This window comes from Erpetoichthys calabaricus, chromosome 5, assembly GCF_900747795.2.
Source record: "Erpetoichthys calabaricus chromosome 5, fErpCal1.3, whole genome shotgun sequence".
NCBI lineage: Eukaryota > Metazoa > Chordata > Cladistia > Polypteriformes > Polypteridae > Erpetoichthys > Erpetoichthys calabaricus.
The window spans coordinates 241,288,154-241,313,153 of record NC_041398.2 but is presented as its reverse complement, the minus strand read 5'-3'; the positions used below and the strand labels follow the sequence as shown (position 1 = coordinate 241,313,153).

At 38.8% G+C, this 25,000-nt stretch overlaps 1 protein-coding gene across 3 annotated transcripts in view; it reads right to left on the bottom strand.

Moving 5' to 3' along the window:
* lrba (LPS responsive beige-like anchor protein) overlaps window positions 1–25,000 on the bottom strand; it is an 830,448-nt gene that overhangs the window by 248,147 nt on the left and 557,301 nt on the right. For all 3 annotated transcript variants that reach the window (XM_051928096.1, XM_051928098.1, XM_051928097.1), the window contains exon 46: window positions 6,607–6,759. In XM_051928096.1, coding sequence (XP_051784056.1) covers window positions 6,607–6,759 — 153 coding nt within the window. The remainder of the gene's footprint in view (window positions 1–6,606; window positions 6,760–25,000) is intronic.

The window sequence follows — 25,000 nt, the reverse complement described above, 5'->3', positions numbered from 1 at the left end:
TTATTTGACAGTAAACTATTTCAACCATATATATATCTCCATGCCTACAGAAAAGATGCAAAACATGTGCCCACATCTATGATACAGACCGTATAGTTATACCACACTGCCGACTCGAACATCACATCAAGGGATCATTTTCCTGCAGATCATCTAATGTAGTCTACCTAATTTTCTGCATGAAATGTCCTGACACTGCACTCTATGTGGGAGAAACTGGACAAACACTCCGCCAGAGAATGAACTTACACAGGTTCCATATTAAACATGGCAACACAGATGTTCCTGTGGCGGCCCACTTCAACAGCCATGGACACTGTGAGAAGGACTTTAAGGTCACAGTGCTTATGGGCAACTTCAAAACACAGCAAGAGAGAAAAGAATGGGAAGTTAAACTCATGCTAAAATTTAATACTTTACAACATGGATTGAATAAAGACAAGAGTTTTATGGCCAGATATGAGGATTGTTTACATCTCTTAGAATGACAGACAACCTGTCTACAGACCCACATTGTTTTGAAAAACTCATTACAAACTTCAAAAGACTTTGTTGGACAGTTATCTTATCCAGAGATCTTGACAATACATTGTTCTTTTCTCTCTTGCTAAATTAACCCTAGCCTGAATGAATCTATTAATTTTTTACATACAAAATCTCTCATTTAAAGATTTACCAATGTTGTTTCTTGTCCTAGAGTGTGTATATAAACATAGGCAACTTCAGTTTCTGTATTACATCTTGCCTGAAGAAGGGGCCTGAGTTGCCTCGAAAGCTTGCATATTGTAATCTTTCTAGTTAGCCAATAAAAGGTGTCATTTTGCTTGGCTTTTCTCTACATTCATAATGGCTAACACGGTACAACACCCTAGTACTACAGATATACAAGACACCGAAATGTACCGCTACTACATGGAACTGAAGACCCGGTGGAAGAAACTGGCACACATGGACAGCGACATCTTCTTCTTAACTAAATGCAAAAAGGAAAATCTTATCCCGAAAGGCATCATGATAAGGAATCCAACCATTCACACTTATAATACTCGGTTTGCAGAGCAACTTTGTTTTAGGACATCTGCAAGGATAAGAAACCACTTAATACAAATTTTCTACAACATCAAGAAGAACACGCAAAGAGAGATCCAAGACCTCATCCTGCTCCTTGGAAATGACAGGCAGGAGATGGTAAAGGAGCTCCATTGCTATTACAAAAGACTCCAGAAACTCCTTATTGTTAACAAAAAGAAAAAGCTGCATAGACTACGAGAGAAAGCTGGACACTTAATAGCAAAAAACAAAGAGCAACAGACCTGCATTGTTAATCTCTCCTCATACACACCAAATGAAGCAGAGATGTCGGTACTTACAAAGGGACTCTCATATTGTCCTGCAAAGCCCATTGACAACATCAGACTCTGCAGTGATATGGAAGAATTCTTCAGAAAACTCAGACTAAAAGAATTTTTCCACAAGAAAGAAAACAGTAACACACAGGAACCAACAACAAGCAGTTACAACAACCCCACCAATAAATCCACATGGACACCAGAAGCTGGCAGAAACTCTACCCTGGATAATTATATAGACTGCTTCCGACAGAGAGTGAAAACAGGAATCTTAAACAGGCAACAAAATCGGATAGAAAACATTACTAGGGATGAGCGGAGAGCCATACATTCACTAAGGGAAAATACAGAAATCATTATCAAACCAGCAGACAAAGGGGGTGCTTTAGTCATCATGAACACGTCAGATTACATACAGGAGGCACAAAGACAATTGTCCAATACTATGCATTATCACAAACTGCAAGAAGACCCAACAGATCTCTACAAAAAGGAACTAAAAAAAATAGTAAGTAGCTTTCCTCTTGACATCAGGGATCATGTAAACAGTTTAATTCCTGAGAACCCCAAAATGGGTTACTTCTACATGCTTCCTAAAATCCACAAAGAAGGGAACCCAGGAAGACCTATAATCTCAGGAATTGGCTCCCTTACAGAAAATGTTTCAGGTTGGGTGGAGCAGATCCTTAAACCCCTCACCCGTAACACAACCAGCTACATCCAGGACACCACTGACTTCTTAAAAAAACTGTCTGCTTTAGGCCCCTTACCTGAGGGAACCTTACTGGCCACAATGGATGTTGAGGCACTTTACACTAACATCCCCCATGATGATGGCATATTGGCATGTGAAATGTACCTCAAACAACATGATTTACCCACAAAGTCAGTAATAGAAATGATAAAATTCACTCTGACACATAATCTATTCTCTTTTGGACAGGATTGCTACTTACAACAAATGGGGACTGCAATGGGATGTCGGTTTGCACCTCACTATGCAAATCTTTTTATGGCAAAATTGGAGGAAGATTTCATGTCAATGTGCATCGTAAAACCAATGTTGTATCTCCGTTACATAGATGACATCTTCATAATCTGGACTGCCAGTGAAAAGGACCTCCTCCATTTTCATAATGAATATAATTGTTTTCACCCCAACATAAAGCTGAAGCTGAATTACTCAAAAACAGAAGTCAGCTTTCTTGACACCACCGTTCAACTGAAAGACAACACCCTAGTAACTTCTATTTTTCACAAACCGACAGACAGACGGACCTACCTGAAAAATGATAGCTTTCACCCCAAGCATATAAGGCGCTCCATTATTTTCAGCCAAGCAATACGGTACAATCGTATTTGCTCAGACCCAACAGACCGGGATCAACAACTGCAGGAGCTCAGACAAGATTTCATCAAACAAGGTTACACCCCGAAAACAACAGACACTCAAATAAGAAGAGCTACTGCCATACCCAGAGACAACCTTCTGGAATATAAAAACAAAGACAACAAGGATCGCATCCCCCTTGTTGTCACCTACAACCCACATCTTGAAACACTTCGAAAAATTATAAAAGAACTTCAGCCAATACTAAACAATGACCAAACACTGAAAAATGTATTTCCTGAACCTCCCCTCCTGGCATACAGACAACCACCAAACCTTCAACAATTAATTGTCCGAGGCTCCCTAAGTGAACCAACAGAAAATGGCACATCTCCATGCCTACAGAAAAGATGCAAAACATGTGCCCACATCTATGATACAGACCGTATAGTTATACCACACTGCCGACTCGAACATCACATCAAGGGATCATTTTCCTGCAGATCATCTAATGTAGTCTACCTAATTTTCTGCATGAAATGTCCTGACACTGCACTCTATGTGGGAGAAACTGGACAAACACTCCGCCAGAGAATGAACTTACACAGGTTCCATATTAAACATGGCAACACAGATGTTCCTGTGGCGGCCCACTTCAACAGCCATGGACACTGTGAGAAGGACTTTAAGGTCACAGTGCTTATGGGCAACTTCAAAACACAGCAAGAGAGAAAAGAATGGGAAGTTAAACTCATGCTAAAATTTAATACTTTACAACATGGATTGAATAAAGACAAGAGTTTTATGGCCAGATATGAGGATTGTTTACATCTCTTAGAATGACAGACAACCTGTCTACAGACCCACATTGTTTTGAAAAACTCATTACAAACTTCAAAAGACTTTGTTGGACAGTTATCTTATCCAGAGATCTTGACAATACATTGTTCTTTTCTCTCTTGCTAAATTAACCCTAGCCTGAATGAATCTATTAATTTTTTACATACAAAATCTCTCATTTAAAGATTTACCAATGTTGTTTCTTGTCCTAGAGTGTGTATATAAACATAGGCAACTTCAGTTTCTGTATTACATCTTGCCTGAAGAAGGGGCCTGAGTTGCCTCGAAAGCTTGCATATTGTAATCTTTCTAGTTAGCCAATAAAAGGTGTCATTTTGCTTGGCTTTTCTCTATATATATATATATATATATATATATATATATATATAATATACAAACATAGACACTGGCTGTGTTACCTAGGTTCACCTAGAAAATTTATTAACACAATCCATCCATCCATTGTCTCCCGCTTATCCGAGGTCGGGTCGCGGGGGCAGCAGCTTGAGCAGAGATGCCCAGACTTCCCTCTCCCCGGCCACTTCTTCTAGCTCTTCCGGGAGAATCCCAAGGCGTTCCCAGGCCAGTCGAGAGACATAGTCCCTCCAGCGTGTCCTGGGTCTTCCCCGGGGCCTCCTCCCGGTTGGACGTGCCCGGAACACCTCACCAGGGAGGCATCCAGGAGGCATCCTGATCAGATGCCCGAGCCACCTCATCTGACTCCTCTCGATGCGGAGGAGCAGCGGCTCTACTCTGAGCCTCTCCCGGATGACTGAGCTTCTCACCCTATCTTTAAGGGAAAGCCCAGACACCCTGCGGAGGAAACTCATTTCAGCCGCTTGTATTCGCGATCTCGTTCTTTCGGTCACTACCCATAGCTCATGACCATAGGTGAGGGTAGGAACATAGACCGATGCAACGCCCGCATTACTGCGTATTAACACAATGGGCCTTGGTTATACAGTCAATGATTAATTGGATGTATCAGAAGTACTTTGTAACTAGTAACTAATGGAATAACTTTCTATATACAATATTTGTAGATTTTATATGTGTGTGTGTATATATATATATATATATATATATATATATATATATATATATATATATATAATAAAAGCAGTGGGTAATATATTCACCGGAGATTCTTACACTTGAACCTGCTAAATACAATTAAGTCAGACATTCCTACTGTAGATCAGTTCCTGCTTTTCCTAGTGACTGACTTTGGCTTTTGTTTGTGGTCATTATAAACACAGTTTTAAAGGTAGCTGTACTGCTTTAAATTGAAACAGGTAATCAGCAGGAATGATGGAATTTGAAATAGAACTATAATTTGTCCTGTTGTATATTTTGTGAAAATGGGAGCTTCAATTAGATTGAATCTTGTACCATTACAAAGCTTTGGAGGGTTTAGAATCAAAAGCAATACACAACTTGTTTTTTGATGGTTAGTTACATGTTACATTTTTTTTTGTGGCAATTTATTTTTTAAATTTTATTATTATGGCTTTACCTGCATTGTGAGGGAGTGTCAGTTACGGCACTACAGCCATGTGGTGCGTTTCCCCGAGGGTGATCCAGCTCATAAGATCCTCATTGTTGGGGACCCGAGTGGCTGGACCAGGCCAAGGGGTCGCCCGCGTAACACCTGGCTGCGGCAGATAGAGGGTCATTTCCGGAGGGTGGGACTGGACCGCATGCCTGCCTGGGGGGTGCCCAACTGGGATCCTGAGCTGTTTCATCATGTAGTGGGTGCGGCAACGTGCTGTACCAGTGCATGCTGCCCAACTTGACTTGACAGCCCCAAACAATATATGCAACAGAAAAGAACTTCAAAATGTTATTAGAAAGCTGAACTCTTTTACTTCATATCATTTCTTCATTTACTGTAGAATGCCTAGTTGGCCACAGTCACACAAATTTTGGGGTTGCCAGTCCTGAAAGACTGCAGGCCTCAGAGGTTTGTTCTTTTCAGGACATCGTTAGCCTAGAGTTTTGTTTTCCTCTCTTCTGTTCCTCTCTGACCTTCGTATAATCATTCACATAGATTTCTACCATAAAGAACCTTAAGTGCTCAAATTATTGAGGCAGGGAGTGGTGATGTGTTGCTTCTTGATCAACACACAAAAGACAGAGTTTCATTTCAGTGTACTGTCTACAAGTGACAGACATTATGCTATAAACCTATAAATTGAAATAAAAAAACAAACAAACAACTTCCTTGAAGGATTAAAGTAACATTATGCCTTTTTCAAACCTGCTTAATCCAGTTCAGGTCTGCAGTATTTCTTGGGCAGCACTGCGTGTAGAGCAGGCAACAAACCTGGGAACAGTTAGGGGTGGAGGTTGATTTGTTTCTCGATCCTATTTTTGTAAAAATTGATTTATTTGTATGGAATGTTGTGTGATTTCAATAAAATCAATAAAATAAAAAATAAAAAAAAACTGGGAATAGTTTTCACCCTGCCCCAACTCACACTGGGGCCGATTTAGAGCTAGCAATTAATTTAACCTGCAAATCTTTGGCGATGAAGGAGATAAAGCTAACATGCTTGAGGAAAGCTCATGCAGACATGAACAGCAATGGGGTATGAGATTTACAACCTGGATTCTGGATCTGTGAAGCAGTAGGGCCGTTGACTGTACTACAGTGCTTAACACAACAGCAGCAAATATAACACTGGTAATGATAACACTAGGTTATTAGGAAACACACAATACACCAAAGTTATACAATAACAACTCATTAAAACTATTTCTGACAGGGAACTAATAATCTTATTTTCTTTGCTTACTTGAAAACTGTTAAAAAAAACACATTCTAGTAAATAACGTTTTACTAAATAACAAATCAAACCGTTTCATTAGAAATAAGAGCTTTAAATCTAAAGAGCCAAGGTCAATTTGAAGTGTATGGTGCAGTATCTGTATAATCCCTTAGACCAGCCTTCAGCCAAAAGTCAGAAGAATGAATAATGCTGAACGAGAAAGCAATCCGCTACCTCTTTAAACAATATGCTGCCTCTTCAGAGCGCATCGAGTCACAGTCCCTCACAGAAACACAACAGATGACGGATTTCTTACCAGCCGATTTATGCGAACAAATTCTTCTGGGGTTTTAGCCCACGGTGGAAGTTCGACATCAGACACCACCGTTCCATCATCCATCACTCCCAGACTGTAGTCATTAGAGTTGACAAACATCTCCGGAAGATAATAAAATTCTGGGATTAGTTCCTGTATGTATAAAACAAAAGGAAAATATTAAACGTGAATTGTGATTAAATATCACATTAATAGTACACACTGTACAATGCCCATGTATTTATTTATTCTTACCTGCATGATTACTCAGACATATTCTGTAGTGTCTTTTTAAGCATTGAGCATTTTAACCCATCCTTAGGCCAGCCTCGGATTGTGGAATGGAGCCTATCTGAGCAAAACTAGGAGCAAAAACTAGCACTGGATGGGATGCTGGTTCATCTCAGGGTTAAAACACTTACACATACTAACTCTTACTTAAAAAAAATCCAATGCAACATTCTTAAATATCGTCTCACACACATTTTTACACAGCAAACCCTGATTAATATCACCATTACTACGTACCCTATACTGAAAGAAAACACAAACGAAGTCTTAATTGTGGTTACTACTGCAGGAATGTTACATTAAAATGAAATCGCTTATCACTTATTTATTTATTTTCTTTTAATTGCAATGAGGTCTATGGAAGAGAGAATAAAATAAACAGTTCAGATCCCTAACACAAGCAATCAAGATCAAAAAGAACAGGAAGCCTGGAAGGATAAAGCATTGAATCCAGTGACGTGTCAAGAAAACTTTTTCTCGTTATTTTAGCAGGCAAAACCAGGACAAGACACTGTGTATGCAAACTTAAATAAATGTGGACGTACAGAACTGAAGGAAGGTGCTTTTCAAGAAACTGTCAGAGAGCCCTGGACCCTCAAGCAATTTGAAAGACCCCGAGGATTTAGGAGTGGATTAATCACTACTGGTAACCAGCAAGAAACGTTTTTGTGAGGGGTTAAAAAAAAAAAAAGAACAGAAGGTCACAATGTCCAGCATCCACCGACTTTAAGAGAGCATTCAACTACATAATTTTTAAACTCTCAAAGTAGTAAAGCATTTCTTAAACCCACAATGATCTAATCAGCAAAATATACAAGCTACATAAGAATGGAGTAGAGGAAAAAAAAAAGCGTTGGCAGAGGGCGTCAACTGCCTTCAGTTTCAGTGGCACAGGACCTGTTTTCGTGGTTTTCTTTTTTCTTAGCATCACCTTATCTGTGGAGGAATTGTGATGCAGTGGTTAGTGCTGCTGCCTCGTCCACATTCACATGGAGTATTCAATGTCCCTCCCAAAGATCTGCGCATTCGTTTAGGGGTCGAAACCAAATTGACAATTTAAAGCTTATTTGAGAGGATTGCAATGTAAAGAACTGCCGTTCTATGCAGTGCGCACTTTCCTGGCACTTTAACAGGCGAATCAGATGGAAGGATTATTTAAAGGGTTTAGGTATAAAAAGTACAAATGGCACAAAAGTACTACCAGAAGTGGCAAACTGTTATTCCCTGCCATCACCCAGGTATGCAGTATCTGAATAATACACTAAGGTAAGAAAAAGCAAATTACAGGGTGAGTCAAAATTATGTTAACACTAATGGTACTGCTATGTATATACTTATATTCAATTTATGTGCCACATATGGTACATGTGTTGAACATGATGGCAGACAGGTTGAGACAGTCCTGTAAATCATCTTGCACATATGAAGTATGGTTTGTGAATAAATTGTTTCTGCCATTCAAATGTTAACTTAATTTTGACTCACCGTTTGTGTGTGTTTTTAAAATGTTGACCCTTTTGTCGTGGCTGGCTATCCCAGTCCGTCATCTCCACTACCTCTCTGTCAATCGCTCTGCTCTCATGATTTTAGAATTGGTTCTTTTTGTTTGTGACTGGATTCCATAATGACTGTAACTTCTTGCTTGGTTGGAACCGTGAATGTGACTGCTCTGTATTTCCTGGTTTACTATGGTTTCACAAATCCCATTTGTTTGAGATGATGCATCTTTGTGCCCCCTCAATTACAACCTTATTTCTTAATGGAAGTTTTGAAAGATCTTAAAAGTCAAGCTTGTAAGTTGTATGAGCAGTAATACATGTTCAAAATTTCATTAACTTTCTTTTGTTTAGATATTTATCCGTTTTTTGGAGTGATGCATTATTTGCACTCTTGCCCACTGATATTTCTGAAATGCCATGTATCATGTATATGCATAAAGAGTAGGGATGCCTCACGCCTGGACAAACTGGTGAGGATGGCAGGCTCTATTGTAGGCGCAGAGCTGGACAGTTTGACATCTGTGGCAGAGCGACGGGCGCTGAGCAGACTCCTGTCAATCATGGAGAATCCACGGCATCCACTGAACAGGATCATCTCCAGACAGAGGAGCAGCTTCAGCGACAGACTGCTGTCACCGTCCTGCTCCACTGACAGACTGATGAGATCGTTCCCCCCCCCCCCCCCCCCAAACTATGCGACTCTTCAATACCACCTGGGGGGGGTAAACGTTAACATTATACAAAGTTATTGTCTGTCTGTATACCTGCATTGTTATCACTCTTTAATATTTTCTTTATCAGTATGCTGCTGCTGGAGTATGTGAATTTCCCCTTGGGATTAATAAAGTATCTATCTGTCTATCTATCTATCTAGGATTTTAAGTTGGTTCAGCTTTATTATGCATATAAAATTTCATTATCATCAACTCATTTCATTAAGTTTTTGGGTTGCCAGTCATACACCCACTCCTTATAACCAGCTTATTTAATGATTTTTTTACAGTGCCATACAGCCTATATTTTAAGTTGGACCAATAACAACCTACAAGCAAAATTTCGTGAAAATTGGTTCTGCCATTCTTATGTGATTGGCAAACAAATAAACGGAGAAGATACGATCTGATGGTTAGTGTGCAAAATCGTTAAATACCAAACCAAGTCGAAAAATTTGAAAGAAAGAGAACGTATTATAATTTCACTAATACATTTTTATCAAGGTACCAATAAACTGAGATTTACCTCCAAGGTATTTCTAATGTTTCAAATGACTTTCACTGCTTGAAGTGACTGATTTAAAATGTATTACTCACACATATCTACAAAGCCCTATTATCAGCAGTACTCAAGTGTCTTAATGGTCAGCTCTTCTAGTTTATCCAAAATTAATAAATGGAAATGGTTATTACATGAACCTTTGTAATTGTTTCAGCACAGCCAAAGCAGGTTATTCTGTTCAATAAAGCAAACCAGTTCTCTTTACATGGGTTCAAAGGTTCAAAATTCAATTCTGGAATAAAAAAAAGGCAGCTTCTCAAGAAACTTGTTGCTGTTTTGCAAAATGAAAGAAATTTCATGCAACGGATTGCCAAAAATCTGAATGTATTTCATGCAATGGTGTCCACTGTTATCTTGAGAGAAGAGGGTAAACTTGATCTAAAACAGGGTAGGCGAAGAATCAGAAGGCCCAGATGCCCAACTGCATAAAATGATTAGAACATCAAAGTTAAGACATTTTACAGGTGCTCAGTTGGCTGCTTATTTAAATGTATAACAAACATTAATGTCATTTGCAATTAGGGTTGTGGAGGCAGTGTACAAAACCCTCAACTGTGAGACCTCTATTTACTGCACCACCACCGACTGCAACTCTTCAACTTATCGTACCGTCGACTGCGACTCCTCAACTTATCGTACCGTCGACTGCGACTCCTCAACTTATCGAACCGTCGACTGCGACTCCTCAACTCATCGAACCATGGACTGCGACTCCTCAACTCATCGAACCATGGACTGCGACTCCTCAACTCATCGAACCATGGACTGCGACTCCTCAACTCATCGTTCCATCGACTGCGACTCCTCAACTTATCGTACCATCGACTGCGACTCCTCAACTTATCGTACGATCGACTGCGACTCCTCAACTTATCGTACCATCGACTGCGACTCCTCAACTTATCGTACCATCGACTGCGACTCCTCAACTTATCGTACCATCGACTGCGACTCCTCAATTTATCGTACCATCGACTGCGTCTCCTCAACTTATCGTAGCTCTGACTGGGACTTCTCCATTTATTGCATCGCCAACTGCGACTCCTCAATTTGTAATTAGACTCATATATTTACCATATTGATTGAAAGCACATACCATACAAGATTCAAGGCATTTCATGAGTGCCAATGTGAATCATCAGGCTACTTTTTAGCACCCTAATCTACTAGCCTGCTTTGGGTTTAATGGCCGTAGTGACGGTGTTGTGGCTATTAATTATGATTTATGAAAGAAGTTATAAGCATTGAGTAACAAACATAAGACAAAACATGGATGATTAAAAAAGTGGCTATATTTTTTATCAAAAGGCAAGAAAAAAGTTTAATTAGTATATGTAAAATCAGAAATTATAACACATTACATTACAATATACATTTAGTCGTACAGACATCAGTAACCCCATAAGTGACTCTGACTCCAACTCCATAACTCTGTTTGAAACAGTTAAAACACACAATGCAGAAGGCTGGCCTTTGAGGCAAAATTTTAAAAGAAAAATCCACAACTGAAATGGGTACATAAAACGAAAAGGTTAAGATGTGCAAAAGTATGGAATCACTAAGAAGTCCACCTGTGAATGTTTGTGCTCTTTGGCTCTTTTTAACCTTTTCTTTTAACTGTTGTAAATGACATTGGAGTTTGGCGTGCATTTAAGGAAGTACCCAACTGCAGACCTTCTGCTTTGTTTCTTCTCTCTTCTTCTCTAAAGTGAGTAGTAGATACCTTTATATGGAATCTTCAGCTACTTGGCAGTCTGTCACGTGGAAAAACCAACATTTCGCAGAAACAACAATAGACGGATGTGTTTTGTAAGAAAGTGGTTTAGTTGTTTGCCAATTTTTGAACACAGAACATATCTGACTTGCTTTAAGAGGATAACAGGTTTCAGATATGCTAATACAATTGGAAAGGTTTCTCTGTTAATAAATTAGCATTTAAAATGATTATTTAAGGATGAACAAGGAGAATTTACCATAAGGACACTGGAGTAATGGCTGCCGAATATGGGGCTATGCAGTCATATGAGACAAATAAATGATAAATCTGCCATTTTAAGCAGTAAAAGCCATTGGCAAGAGTAGTAATGTCTTGGCTATATGTTTAAATCCATTTAATAGTACCTTGATTTAAACAAAAGTATCCATTTCTATCAAAAAACTTTTGATCTCTAGTGTACATATAGATGATTCCATAGCAAGCACTATCTCAGAATGTCAGATGGAAAAATACAGTATGCTCAGATTATAGATTATAGAAGACGAATCTCGATGAGATGTTGGGACAGCTTCGCTATTAGCTAACTAGACGGGCTTGATGGACTGAATCGTTTTCTATCGTTTGTTACATTTCTTCTGTTTTTATGTTCTTATGTTCTATTACAACTCAAAGGAATCAAATCAAGTGTGATAGGACAAAATGGCTCTACAGAAAGTTCAGCAGGCTGTAGCTACATTAGAAAATGTAAAAAGTTAGCTCACAACAAATGAACTGTGGAAGAAGTGGGTCTTCATTGTGGGACAGAATATGAAAAAAAAGCAACTTCAGGTGAAGCACAACAGACTAACTGTCCATCAACTGGGGGCCATGTGCATCGAGAAAGAATGAAAAATTTAGTGTAATTATAGTAAAGCGTGCAGCATCACATACAAAAGAATAAAAATAGTTCAATCATTATCGTCAACCTTGCATCCACATATATACACAAGCTGTAAAATACGCTTCTGTTCTATTATGGATGTGGGGAAACCTCCAGGCAATAATCTGATGAAAGTTAGCCAAGTAAAGGAAACATAAATTATTAAAAAAAAAAAAAAAACAAATAAGCACACACAAACCCAACATAGCGTAGTTTTCTGACAGATGACGTAGTAAAGGTCAGAGTCACAGTGGCCTAGTAAAGGTTATTGCTGACTGGCAGCACAACCTAATAAAATTGTGATGTTTGGTACCATTATTTTAAAATGAAAATGTAAAATATCCACATTAGATAAAGATTTTTTTAAAAGGCTACAACAATGGCCAATGTGGGCACAGCATGTTCTGTTTGAAGAATTTTGGGCAATTTGGGTTCTACCTTAGGGTTTTCAATTTAGCATAGCTTGTGTGGAGGAAGTTCTTTTGAATAAAAAGCATCTTGTGTTAGAATGGCGTACCCACTAGCAATGAATATAGCAGACAGGCCATACTTTCAATAACATTTGGATAACACGCTTCAGGCAGCAATTAAGTGAATATTTTATGATGATAGACACGAGAACATAGAAGGAGCTCAGAATGGGCACAACCCATATATCACAGATAATGCTTTCAGATGACATTGCTATGTCTTTTTTTTTTCTTGTAGAACAAAACAATTGCACCAAAACCCATGAGATTTAGCTAAAGAAAAAAAAAACATCTAAGACAGAGCATCTTCAATCAAATGATATCAACCAACGGAATTCATTGCTGGAATCCAGTAAAGAAAGTGATGAGTTGGTTGCATTTAAAAAATATTAGACTTGTAGATCCAACTGAAGGCAGAAATGGACAACTCAAGTTCAGTTCACCTTTATTCCACTTTATGAATCTGCCTCACTTCAGTCACCTAAATGGCTAGTGCCTCATTAGGGACTGAATGGCTGCTATTAATGTGCAATAATTCTTGCAATCTCTTTATTGAGTTTACAAAAAATAGCACAAGATAATAATACATTAACGTCACATTCTTTAAGCAATCAATTTTTTTGTTTAGATATTCATCATACTCTGTAAATCACTACCAATCCCCCAAGCCCTTCTAGGTCATGCAATAGAAGGCAGCAGACAAAAATATTTAAAATCTAAGTTCACTGTTATGTTGGTGTAACAACCTACATGACAGTTTAATATCTACTGGCTCATTATTAGGTGTGAATCTTGGCTTTTAAACCTAGGCTGAAGACTCACGGCTTTAGTCTGAAATACCCTGACTAGAGCTGCCGATTAGCTGTGCATATTTCATTTCTGTTTGTTACCCATTTGTACACAGATATGTCACAATATTTTTAAACCGTTATTAACCCTTCTCTATTCAGTTTCTCTTCTCTGCATCTGTATGTATAACTTAGTACCACAGCTCTACGGTGTATGGAAAGATCATCTCGGATAAAGGAGCGTTGGTGAAGGATTTCAACATCAGAGGCAGACATTTTCATGAAAAACTGATGGCAAGATTAAGGAAGGCATTTTGTTGCTCCCCAAATCAGACATGTTGTCAATAATAAGCAGTTCAAAGATCTGCTAGTGGGGCTGGAGGAAATTACAGGAATAAGCCATTCAAGTATGTGAAATACCCTGACTAGAGCTGCCGATTAGCTGCGCATATTTCATTTCTGTTTGTTACCCATTTGTACACAGATATAAATGTCACAGTATTTTTAAACCATTATTAACCCTTCTCTATTCAGTTTCTCTTCTCTGCATGTGTATGTAGCACTTGGTACCACAGCTCTACTGTGTATGGAAAGATCGTTGGTGAAGGATTTCAACATTTGAGACAGACGTTTTCATGAATAACTGATGGCAAGATTAAGGAAGGCATTTTGTTGCTCCCCAAATCAGACATGGTGTCAATAATAAGCAGTTCAAAGATCTGCTAGTGGGGCTGGAGGAAATCACAGGAATAAGCCATTCAAGTATGTGAAATACCCTGACTAGAGCTGCGGATTAGATGTGCATATTTCATTTCTGTTTGTTACTCATTTGTACACAGATATAAATGTCACAATATTTTTAAACCATTATTAACCTTTCTCTATTCAGTTTCTCTTCTCTGCATGTGTATGTAGCACTTGGTACCACAGCTCTACGGTGTATGGAAAGATCGTTGGTGAAGGATTTCAACATTTGAGACAGACGTTTTCATGAATAACTGATGGCAAGATTAAGGAAGGCATTTTGTTGCTCCCCAAATCAGACATGGTGTCAATAATAAGCAGTTCAAAGATCTGCTAGTGGGGCCGGAGGAAATTACAGGAATAAGCTATTCAAGTATGTTGTTGAGAATTTTCATGCCAACTACAGAGCACCGAACTATATCGAGCTGGTTGACAACCTGCTTCAAAAATACAAAACCTTGAAGTGCCATATGTTGCTAATGATTCATTTTCTGCATTTGTTCATTCTTTCTATTATAAATCTCCTTTCATATCTATCTATCAATCCATCCATCCAAACTGTTTTCTTTTGACTCTTCATTTTTTTAAAAAACCTGTTGATGACATTATTTCTATTCTTCCTTATGTTATATAACTTTCAATAAATATCTGATCACAAAAAAACAAACATATATTATGTTCATGAAGAGCACTGGAATGTAATTTGCAATTACAGCTGGAGAAACAGAAATGTGTTGGCTAACGTGTGAACTTTGATTTTTTAATAGATGAATACTGATTCAAATATGATATATGATTGATTCACATATCTTTCACTCTACTTTTACAAAATTTTCAGCTTCTGAAAGTTGTTGTCCAGTGTTATTGACTAAATAAGCCATTAATAATCATCTTCTTGTTTCGGCTACTCCCGTTAGGCTTTGCCACAGCGGATCATCCAAAATTGTTGTCCTCATATTGATTTGGCAAAATTTTACACCGGATGCCCTTCCTGATGTAACCCTCCCCATTTATCCGGGCTTGGGACCAAGCCATTAATAATAATTCTTTATATTTATATAGCACTTTTCTCATTACTCAAAGTGCTTTACAAAGTAAGAAGGGGAAGCCACTTCAGCCACCACTAATATGCAGCATCCACCTGGATGATGCGAGGGAAGCCATTTTTACATCAGTATGCTTACCACACAATAGCTATTTGGTGGTGAAGTGGTGAGAGAGAGTTAGCCAATTAGAGACAGGGGATGATTAGGGGGCCAGAAAGACTAGGCTGTGATGGACAATTAAGCCAGGACATAGGGACACACCCTGCTCTTGAAGAAGGATGCTCAGGAAAATGTTTCATACTTCCTAAAAAACGCAAAAAGACTGAACTTAATGATGAGTTTTGAAGAAACATTTGTTAAAATACAAAAAATAGCTTTCAACAGATACTCATCCAATCATTTTGCCTAACCAATTAGAAATACACATGTACTCCCTTTTTTTTCTTAAGTGTATATATCTTATCATATCATTCTCAAACCTGCCTAATCCAATCCAGGGTCACAATGAGCGGAGGTCTATCTCAGAGCAGCACTTTTGAAAGCTGATCACAGATATGCAGTAAGGGTTGCACCCATGCACGGCTATATTTACTTAAACATTTCAAAGGAGAATATCATTATTCTACGTATTTATTTGTTAAATGCATCGTTAACTTTATGTACATATGGCATATGAACCACATATTAGGGACCTGTAAAAATTAGACTGGTGTTTAATTACCTTGACAAACATTAAATGCTCATTTCAAAAAGGATGTAGACTGGACCTGTGCCAATTTTCCTTTGTGCTTTCTGCTTTAAAACAGAGCAGAGTTGTGGTTGATTAATTTAATTTAATTACAATGTATGTCATTTTGATTAATAATTAAACAGGCAAGAAACTAAAACGTGTTAAACTTGTCATTGTATGAGAAATAAAGTGACACAACTAACTGAACTTGGAGAAAAAGAATGTTAATTTGTGCATCTCGCTTTGGTAGATGATTCGTGTTCCCGTGCCCACAAATGACTATTAGTTTGAAGTGATGGCATCGAAATGTCTGCATATGTTTCTAAACACAGAACAATGACAGATTACCTGTGAAAAGAGTTTTTGCTCTTGTGATAAATCTAAACAGATGATGTATCAAATGACTTCATAAATGATGGTATTATGGAATGGTATTGTGCTTGCATGAAGTCCTATTCCGCAGAAAGTATGGTGGCCATTAAGCAGCATATACCTGTAGTGATAATTAATTGTAAATTACTGAATAATATTTACTAAAAAGTTTTTGTATACTGTAATTCTTACAAGGATAAATAGTGGGCAATAAATTATTATTGATAAAGAAATAATCAGTTCTTGAGTAACTGTGATGTACTGATGAAATGAAGGAATATTCTATTGAATATTGTTGATGATCTATCCAGATATGGATTTAAAACACAATTAAAGTCTCCGGCCATTATAATTTTATTAAGAATCGATGCAAATGCATTTTGAATAAAATCTCCATCATCCACATTAGATGCATATTTTATATATATGCGAGGTGCGATCCAAAAGTTCCCGGAATGAATTTATTCTGTAGCCAGAAGGGTTTGGTTATATCAATCGCCACTAGATAGCAGTTCAAGTTGTCCTTGAGAGCTGTTATCACACGTTATAACATCAGCACAGTTGTTTTTCATGTCGCAGTTCTCATTTAAACTTCAGTTGTGTCTGTGAAGGGCTGTTCATGAAAATTAGTGATTTGAAAGAGCAAAGACTTTGTGTTAAATTCTGTTTTAAACTGGGAAAAACAGCAAAAGAAAACCATGAAATGTAGCAACAAGCATTCTACAGGGATGTTCTAAGGCGTTTGCGAAATTGAATTCGCTGAACACGTCCTCAGATGTGGGCTGACGAGTCATTTCTTTTGCATCATGACAATGCACCAGCTCACACATCTGAGATTGTGCACGAATTTTTGGCTTCTACAAGTTTACTGCCATTCCCCATCCTCCGTACTCCCCCGATTTAGCACCATCTGATTTTTTTTTTATTTCCCAAGATGAAGATGAGGCTCAAGGGACACAGATTTGAGACGGTGGAGGAGATCCAAGTGATAACAACCGACGTCTTGAACACTGACAAAAAACGACTTCCAGAGGTGCCTCGAAAAGTTGAAATCTCTCTGGTATTGGTGTATCAAGTCAGCGGGTGACTATTTTGAAGGAACTGTTCACCATTAATTGTTATTTGTTGTGTATGCTTTTAAATAACTTTTGGATCGCACCTCATGTATATATGTGTGTATATATATATATATATATATATATATATATATATATATATATATATTCACGGCATTCGAAGTCTGTGTCACAATCTGATAGTGTGGGTGGTTACCTACCAGGTAACGCTTTGTGGTTGGCCAGCTCAGATACTATGTCTGATTCCACAAATTACATTATTTTATGTATTAAGATCCCACACTCCTTTGTATAGCTGGAGTGAAAAATTTGGTTGATCTAATCTCTTTGCAATCTTAACCGACCCTTATATGTTAAGCGAGTCTCCTGTAAAACTACTCTCTAAGCATTTAGGCCTGTTAGGTGGGAGAAGACTTTTTTTCCCTCTCTTTAGATCATGACTGAGACCTTTCACATTCCATCTTACAAAGATCACAGTTTGGTCAGAAGGACACTGCTTCTGAATTTTTGATGACATTTTCCAATCTTAAGTAAAAATAGTGTGTTGCATCAGAAATTAGCTTTAACCTTGATTTCATATCATATTCGTATTATGGAAAAGGAGTTTATTGTTCTGTTGGCACTTACAGTTGTGGGAGCAAAAAGGATAGATAAGAAGCAACTTGCCTTCTTTCTCTGTCTTTCTCTTGTGAAATTCTTCTTATTGCTTATTATTCATACCTTTCTTAAAGATTTATATAATATGGATTACTGGAAATCATATACCAAAGGACCATGAAGACACCTATAAATAATTAAAACAGTTCCTGAACTGAAGGAGGTATAGTTGGTCCTGAAACACGTTGGTAGCTTTGTGGCTGGCTTCTTCACTAGCTTCAAATAGCTGCGGTATTTTTTGGTCTTTTGAATGGCTATCTCCTATTTCCTCAGGATCGAACACCTCCGGATAAACACCATAATGAGATGGACCTTCTGCTATTCAATTCAATGTTTGTTTAATTGTTGTGAATAGAACTTTTGCAGTGCTTGGTATTTTTTGCATTTTGCTTTAGTATTAAGTTGTAAACTCATCTTCTCTCTTGGGTATCATCTTTGTACCCAGAGCTGCCAACATCTCCTCCAGTTTCCCGCATTCCTGATATGAATTAAGTAGATTTGGATGGACGAGCTTGTGCTTTAGAATCCACTATAGATAAAGTATCAGCCAAAATTACAAATGTAGAACAATGATCCAAAACATTTAAGAGATCTTCATTTTCTGATATTATAAAGGACAGACAGTGAAATTGCCATAAGTATTTATGCTCCTTATTCTCAACCCAGTCAGGCCTAAAATACCATGCCTGTATTTAACTTATTAGACTGAAATTACAATCATAAGGCAGAGATCACAACATTAGTTTGGCACTCTTTTTTATTTTAATTATACAGAGTGAAAAAACAGCACAGAAATTGCCCCCTTTATCTCTAGGGGAGCAGGAGCTCAGAGTTCACAGCAAGAGCAAAATCTGTCTGTCTTCTAACAAGCACAAACTGCATGCCACTTAACAAGCAGAAAAATACTGGGCTGATCCATGGGTTATTATGTGCAGTGGCCCTGGACAGCCATGTCAGAGGCCAGCGGCTCTTATGTGCAATCCAGTCTTGCTATGGGTCAGTGAAGCAGTAGTCTCTTGCACTTCTAAGGGCCATTTCAAGCAGCCTCATCTTTTGAAACTATTGATGGCAGTAACAAAGGTCATCAGATTGTGGGCAAGGTCAGGTCAGAGTGGCCAAGGCAGAGACAGTGAGGATCAGGCAGGAATTAAGCTATTAGCACCTCATTCACTGCGGATTCCAAACAGGGAAGTGCGGTACAAACGTTGTATCAAATCTTACAAAGCTTGTAAAGAACAAACCTCCGTAAACATCTCAGTCTAAAATGGAGAATTTTAAGCCAGCTCTGCACAAATGAAAATCAGTTTTCTTTTGCAGTACACATTTATTCAATGACCGGTGTTAACGTTTACCTTCACTCTGCAAACATTTAGCTAAGTTTGAATCGAGTGAAGATAACAGGATTGTTTTCACTGAAAAGGCAGGAGAAAGTGACAGATTTTAATTGTAATCCAAACTACTCTTTACAATACGAAGTAATGGTACTTAAGAGAAAAACACTGCATGCATTCTTAAAAATATGTAACAGTAAAATGCAAAGCAAACGCAGTCCATTCCACAAGGTTTGGGACAAACACACTTCGATTTCTCCTCTGCTCCAGAGTTTAAAAATATAAATCAAACAATTCAGACGTGATTAAAGTGAACGTGGCACTTTCATTTAAGGGTATTTGTGCAAATTTTGGCACACAGCAATGGCCGGTTTATTAAAGCCGTTGTCATATTTAGGACTTTGTCGCATATCCCATGCATGCGATGACTGCTTGAAGTCTGTGATTCATCAACACTACCAGCTGCTGAGGATCTTCTCTGGTGATGCTCCGCAAAATCTCTAATGCAGCCATCTTTAGGGCTACTGCTTGATTGGGGGCTTGTCACCTTAACTTTTATCTTCAGCATATGAAAGGCTTGCTGAACTGGTTTGGCCAATCCAGAATTGTCCAATTTCTAGCTTTGACTAACTCCTGTGTTGCCTTAACTGTATGTTCGGATCATTATCTAGTGTAAGGATGTTTGGATCATTATCTGGAACTTGAGCAGATCATATGTTTCTATACATCTCAAAATTCATTGTGCCACCTCCATCAGTAATGAAGGGAAGTGTACCCCCTACCAGCACAGTTATGTTTCACAGATGAGGTGGTTTGCTTTGGACCTTGGGCAGTTCCTTATCGTCTCCACACTTTGCTCTTTCTGTCACTGCAATGCAGGTTCACCTTTGTCTCATCTGTCCACAAGACCTTTCTTCACAATTCTGCAGGCTTTCTGAAGTCCTTTTTCACAAACTGTAATCTGGTCATCCTGTTTATGTGGTTTGCATCTTGCAGTGTGGCCTCTGTACTTCTATTCATGAAGACATCTGCTGATAGTCGTCACTGACGCATCCACATCCACCTCCTGATGAATGTTTCTGATCTTTCAGACAGGAGTTTGGGGCTTTTTCTTGACCATAGGAGGGATTCTTCTGTCATCAGCACTGGAGGTCTCCCTTGGCCTAAAAGTCCCTTTGTGATTGCTGAGCTCACCAGTGTGTTCTTTCTTCTTAATAATATTCCTGAGAGTTGGTTTAGGTTATCCTAAAGTTTTATTGGTGTTATTCTTGTTTTCAGCCTTATAATGGCTTCTTTGAATTTCATTGGCACAGCTCTTATCCTCATGTTGAACAATGGAAACTACAGACACCAAAGGGTAGAAGCACAAACATGATGATGCCTGGTAGTTTTGTGGGGGTTGGGGGACGGGGGGGGGGGGGTTCGGGGGTATGTTGGGGAGAATGGGAGTGGGGTCCTTGTAGAAAAGTGTTGTCAACTCTACATTCATTGAAATGAATACAAATCTCCTTAAATAGAAGTCTGAAATATGCACTTTACAAATCAAACAATTCAGACGTGATTAATTTTTAACTCTGGAGCAGGGAGACAGATGAAGAGAAATGTGTCTTTTTCCCTAAACATTATGGAGGGCACAGTACTTCTTCACAAACACAGTATAATGGGGTGTCCGCTGAAGCCTGAGACAACTTGAGAAGAGTATGAAATTATTTACAATCGGTCAAGTAATGGCCGAGTCAAAAGACACCGAAAGGAACAGGCCACTGTTGGTCATTCCAGATCAGAATGTACCAACTGTAGAGTTGTAATGAATACAAACATTGGAAAGCTGAATAAACACAACACGTAATCAGATGAAGGCAAATACTCATTGATTTAAATTCATGGATGGAAAAAGATATTCTGAACACCCCTGAATCCACAAATGCATTTTGCGGAGTAGCAGCAAGGCAAGCTAGTGACGCTATAATATTTTGATATTCAAATATTCTTGCAGATCACTTGCCCCCCCAAATACAAAACCCCTTAACGACAACACTGTACTCATCTGTGACAATGCAAAGAAAAACCTGGAAAGGTTCCAAAGACACAAGACTCTAACACAGTTGCCTGACCAGACAACAGATGTCAAATGATCCACCAATTAGCTAATTTGCAATAAAAATGAGCATAAGAAATTCTAATGATGAGAGGAGGCCATTTAGCTCATCAAGCTTGATAGATAAGGCAATACCCAAATTCTCCCATTAGGTCCTAGATGTATGTTTTTTAAGAAGAAATCATGAACCATGTTTCCATTTAAAGGATTATGAAGAAAAATATTTTGATGCTTTGAAGTGATGGTTGATCTTAGAAATGGAAATGGTAGCTGATGGTAATATTTTACAAATATCAATAAAACTTTTTCCTATTCTGTTTTAGCAGATAAGTTGCCGATGCTTGAATTGTTGCAAAAAATTAACACATTTATACATAAATTTGGAATCATGTGACAGGATACGGTATATGACCACATTTCCTATTGGGCGTTCATTACAAAGGCACTAGTGATTTTATTTAAAAATAAGCTAGTGTGAGCATAACCTATTTAGCCATTCTTGTATAAGTATAATGTGAATCAAATACTCATCATGACAAACATCTGAAGAATGACACAAAGCCATCCTTTACATTTAAAGTAAATGTGACAAACTTCAATTGGGAGAAGAAAAGGTATGTGTGTTCTATCACTTGCAGTGTACGTTTATGGCATAAAGTATCCTAAGGAATTGGAGAACGTGATCTTGTTTGTCTCTGCAATGTTTCCTAACTTGATTTACCTGTGGATCATTCTCTCTCAAACACCACATAACCACAGCAGGGGACAGCAGACTTACTGAATTCTAAGAACTCCACACTTATTGTAAATGGATAATTTGTATGCAGCTATGAGAATGCACTTTCAGGGTAGAAACTGGTGCTAGGTGGCTACTTACTGGTCCACAAATGGTTCTATTTAACAACACAACTTTGTAAACATTGACATTCTGAAATGTTGTAGTCCGACGCTTTCAGTAAAATTTTTCTAACCTACAACTTTCAAGAACTTTCTGACACTCAGGCCTTCCCATACATTTGGCATACGGGGCATTAAAAGGGCCATTTCTTATAGGCGCATCAAGTGAGGAACTTCTTTATTTTATTACTGTCATCTTTAGATGTTATTGATTGTGGCAATTAGTTTAGAAATAAGAACTACTTGAAGACAGACAGACAGACAGACAGACAGACAGACAGACAGACAGACAGACAGACAGACAGACAGACAGACAGACAGACAGACAGACAGACAGACAGATAGACAGACACTTTATTAATCCCAAGGGGAAATTCAGTATAAAAACTAGGTAATAATAATCATTGCAAAGATGTTTAACAAGAACAGGCCATTCAGCCCAACAAAGCTCATCAGTCCTATCCACTTAATTCTCCCAAATAACATCCAGTCGTGTTTTGAAGGTCCCTAAAGTTTCAATGTCTTCCACAATACTTGGCCACTTATGATCTATGGTTCTCTTTGTGAAGAAAAGCTTCCTAATGTTTGCATGAAATTTACCCTTAACTAATTTCCAACTGTGTGTCCCTGTGCTCTTCATGAACTCATTTAAAAATAACAATCTTGATCGACTTGACTCATTCCCTTCATAATTTTAAACACTCCAGTCAGGTCTCCTGTTCATCTTCTTTTGCTTAAACTGTAAGGGCTCTGCTCTTTTAATCTTTCCTCATAACTCATCCCCTGTAGCCCTGGAATCACCCTAGTCACTCTTCTCATGGATTTTTTCTAGCACTGCCAGATAATTTTTGCAGTCTGGAGACCAAACCTGCACACAGGACTCCAGATGAGGCCTCACCAGTGCATTATAAAGCTTCAGCTTGTACTCCACACAACAGGGTGCTATATATAACCAAACATACTGTTAGACTTTTTAATGGCTTCTGAACACTGTCTGGAAGTTGATAGTAATGAGTCCACTACAACTTCTACTGTTGGACACCACTCTTAACTTCTCCCAATTCCGATAAGAAATAATTGCACCATCTCCTTCTGCTTCCTGAGTCTGAGATGATTTTGCATCAATCTTCACGCCACACTCTGAACTGCCAATTCTTTCAGTGTAGTGCGCAACCTCTAATGTGGCACCTTATCAAATGCATTCTGAAAGTCAAGATAAATAATATTGTATGCACCACTCTGGTCATATTCTTTTGTAATTTCTTCGCAGAATTCCAACATGTTGGTATAACATGACTTCCCTCTACTGAACCCCACACTGACAGTTCAGTAAAACTCTTGTCCTTGCCATGTGCTGCTCAATCTTCTCCTTAAAAATTCCTCTCAGTAATTTACCTCTGATGCATATACTGTAGTTGCTTGGATCTACCTAATTGCCCTTTTTATATAATAGGATAATATTTACGGTTTTCCAGCCCTTAGGAATTTCCCCAGTGTGCAGTGACGTCCTAAAAATGTGTGTCATGGGTTTGTATCTGTACTCAATAACGTCTTTTAGAACTCTGTGATAAATAGTATCTGGTCCTGGTGATTTGTATAATTTCATATACAGTATATGCTCCTAATGAGACGACGGATGGAGTCCTGGGGGATCTCCTCCCAGATCTGGACCAGGGCACCACTGAGCTCTTGGACAGTCTGAGGTTCAATCTGGTGGCATCGGATGGACTAAAACATAATGTCACACCTAGAGGTGTTCTATTGGATGAGGTCAGGTGAGCCAGTCAATGATATCAATTCCTTCATCCTCCAGGAACTGCCTGCATACTCTCGCCACATGAGGCCGGGTACTGTCGTGCACCAGAAGCCACTGCACCAGCACAGGGTCTGACAATGGGTCCAAGGATTTCATCCTAATACCTAATGGCAGTCAAGGTGCCGTTGTCTAGCCTGTAGAGGTCTGTGCGTCCCTCAATATCGATATGCCTCCCGAGACCATCACTGACCCACCAACCAAACTGGTCATGCTGAATGATGTTACAGGCAGCATAACATTCTCCACGGCTTCTCCAGACCCTTTCTATCACTACCAGATAATTTTTGCACTCTGGAGACCAAACTTGCACACAGGACTCCAGATGATAGTATTCTATGACAAATGCCAATCGAGCTGCTAGGCAGTGAGCACAGGGCCCACTACAGGACGTCGGGCCCGCAGGCCACCCTCATGAAGTCTGTTTCTGATTGTTTGGTCAGAGACATTCACACCAGCAGCCTGCTGGAGGTTATTGTGTAGGCTCTGGCAGTGCTCATCATGTTCCTCCTTGCCCAAAGGAGCAGATACCTGTCCTGCTGATGGGTTAAGGACCTTCTACGGCCCTGTCCAGCTCTCCTAGAGGAACTGCCCGTCTCCTGGAATCTCCTTCATGCCCTTGAAAATGCCAGAAGGTTTGCTGTGTCTCCCAGCACAATGTCACGTATTGA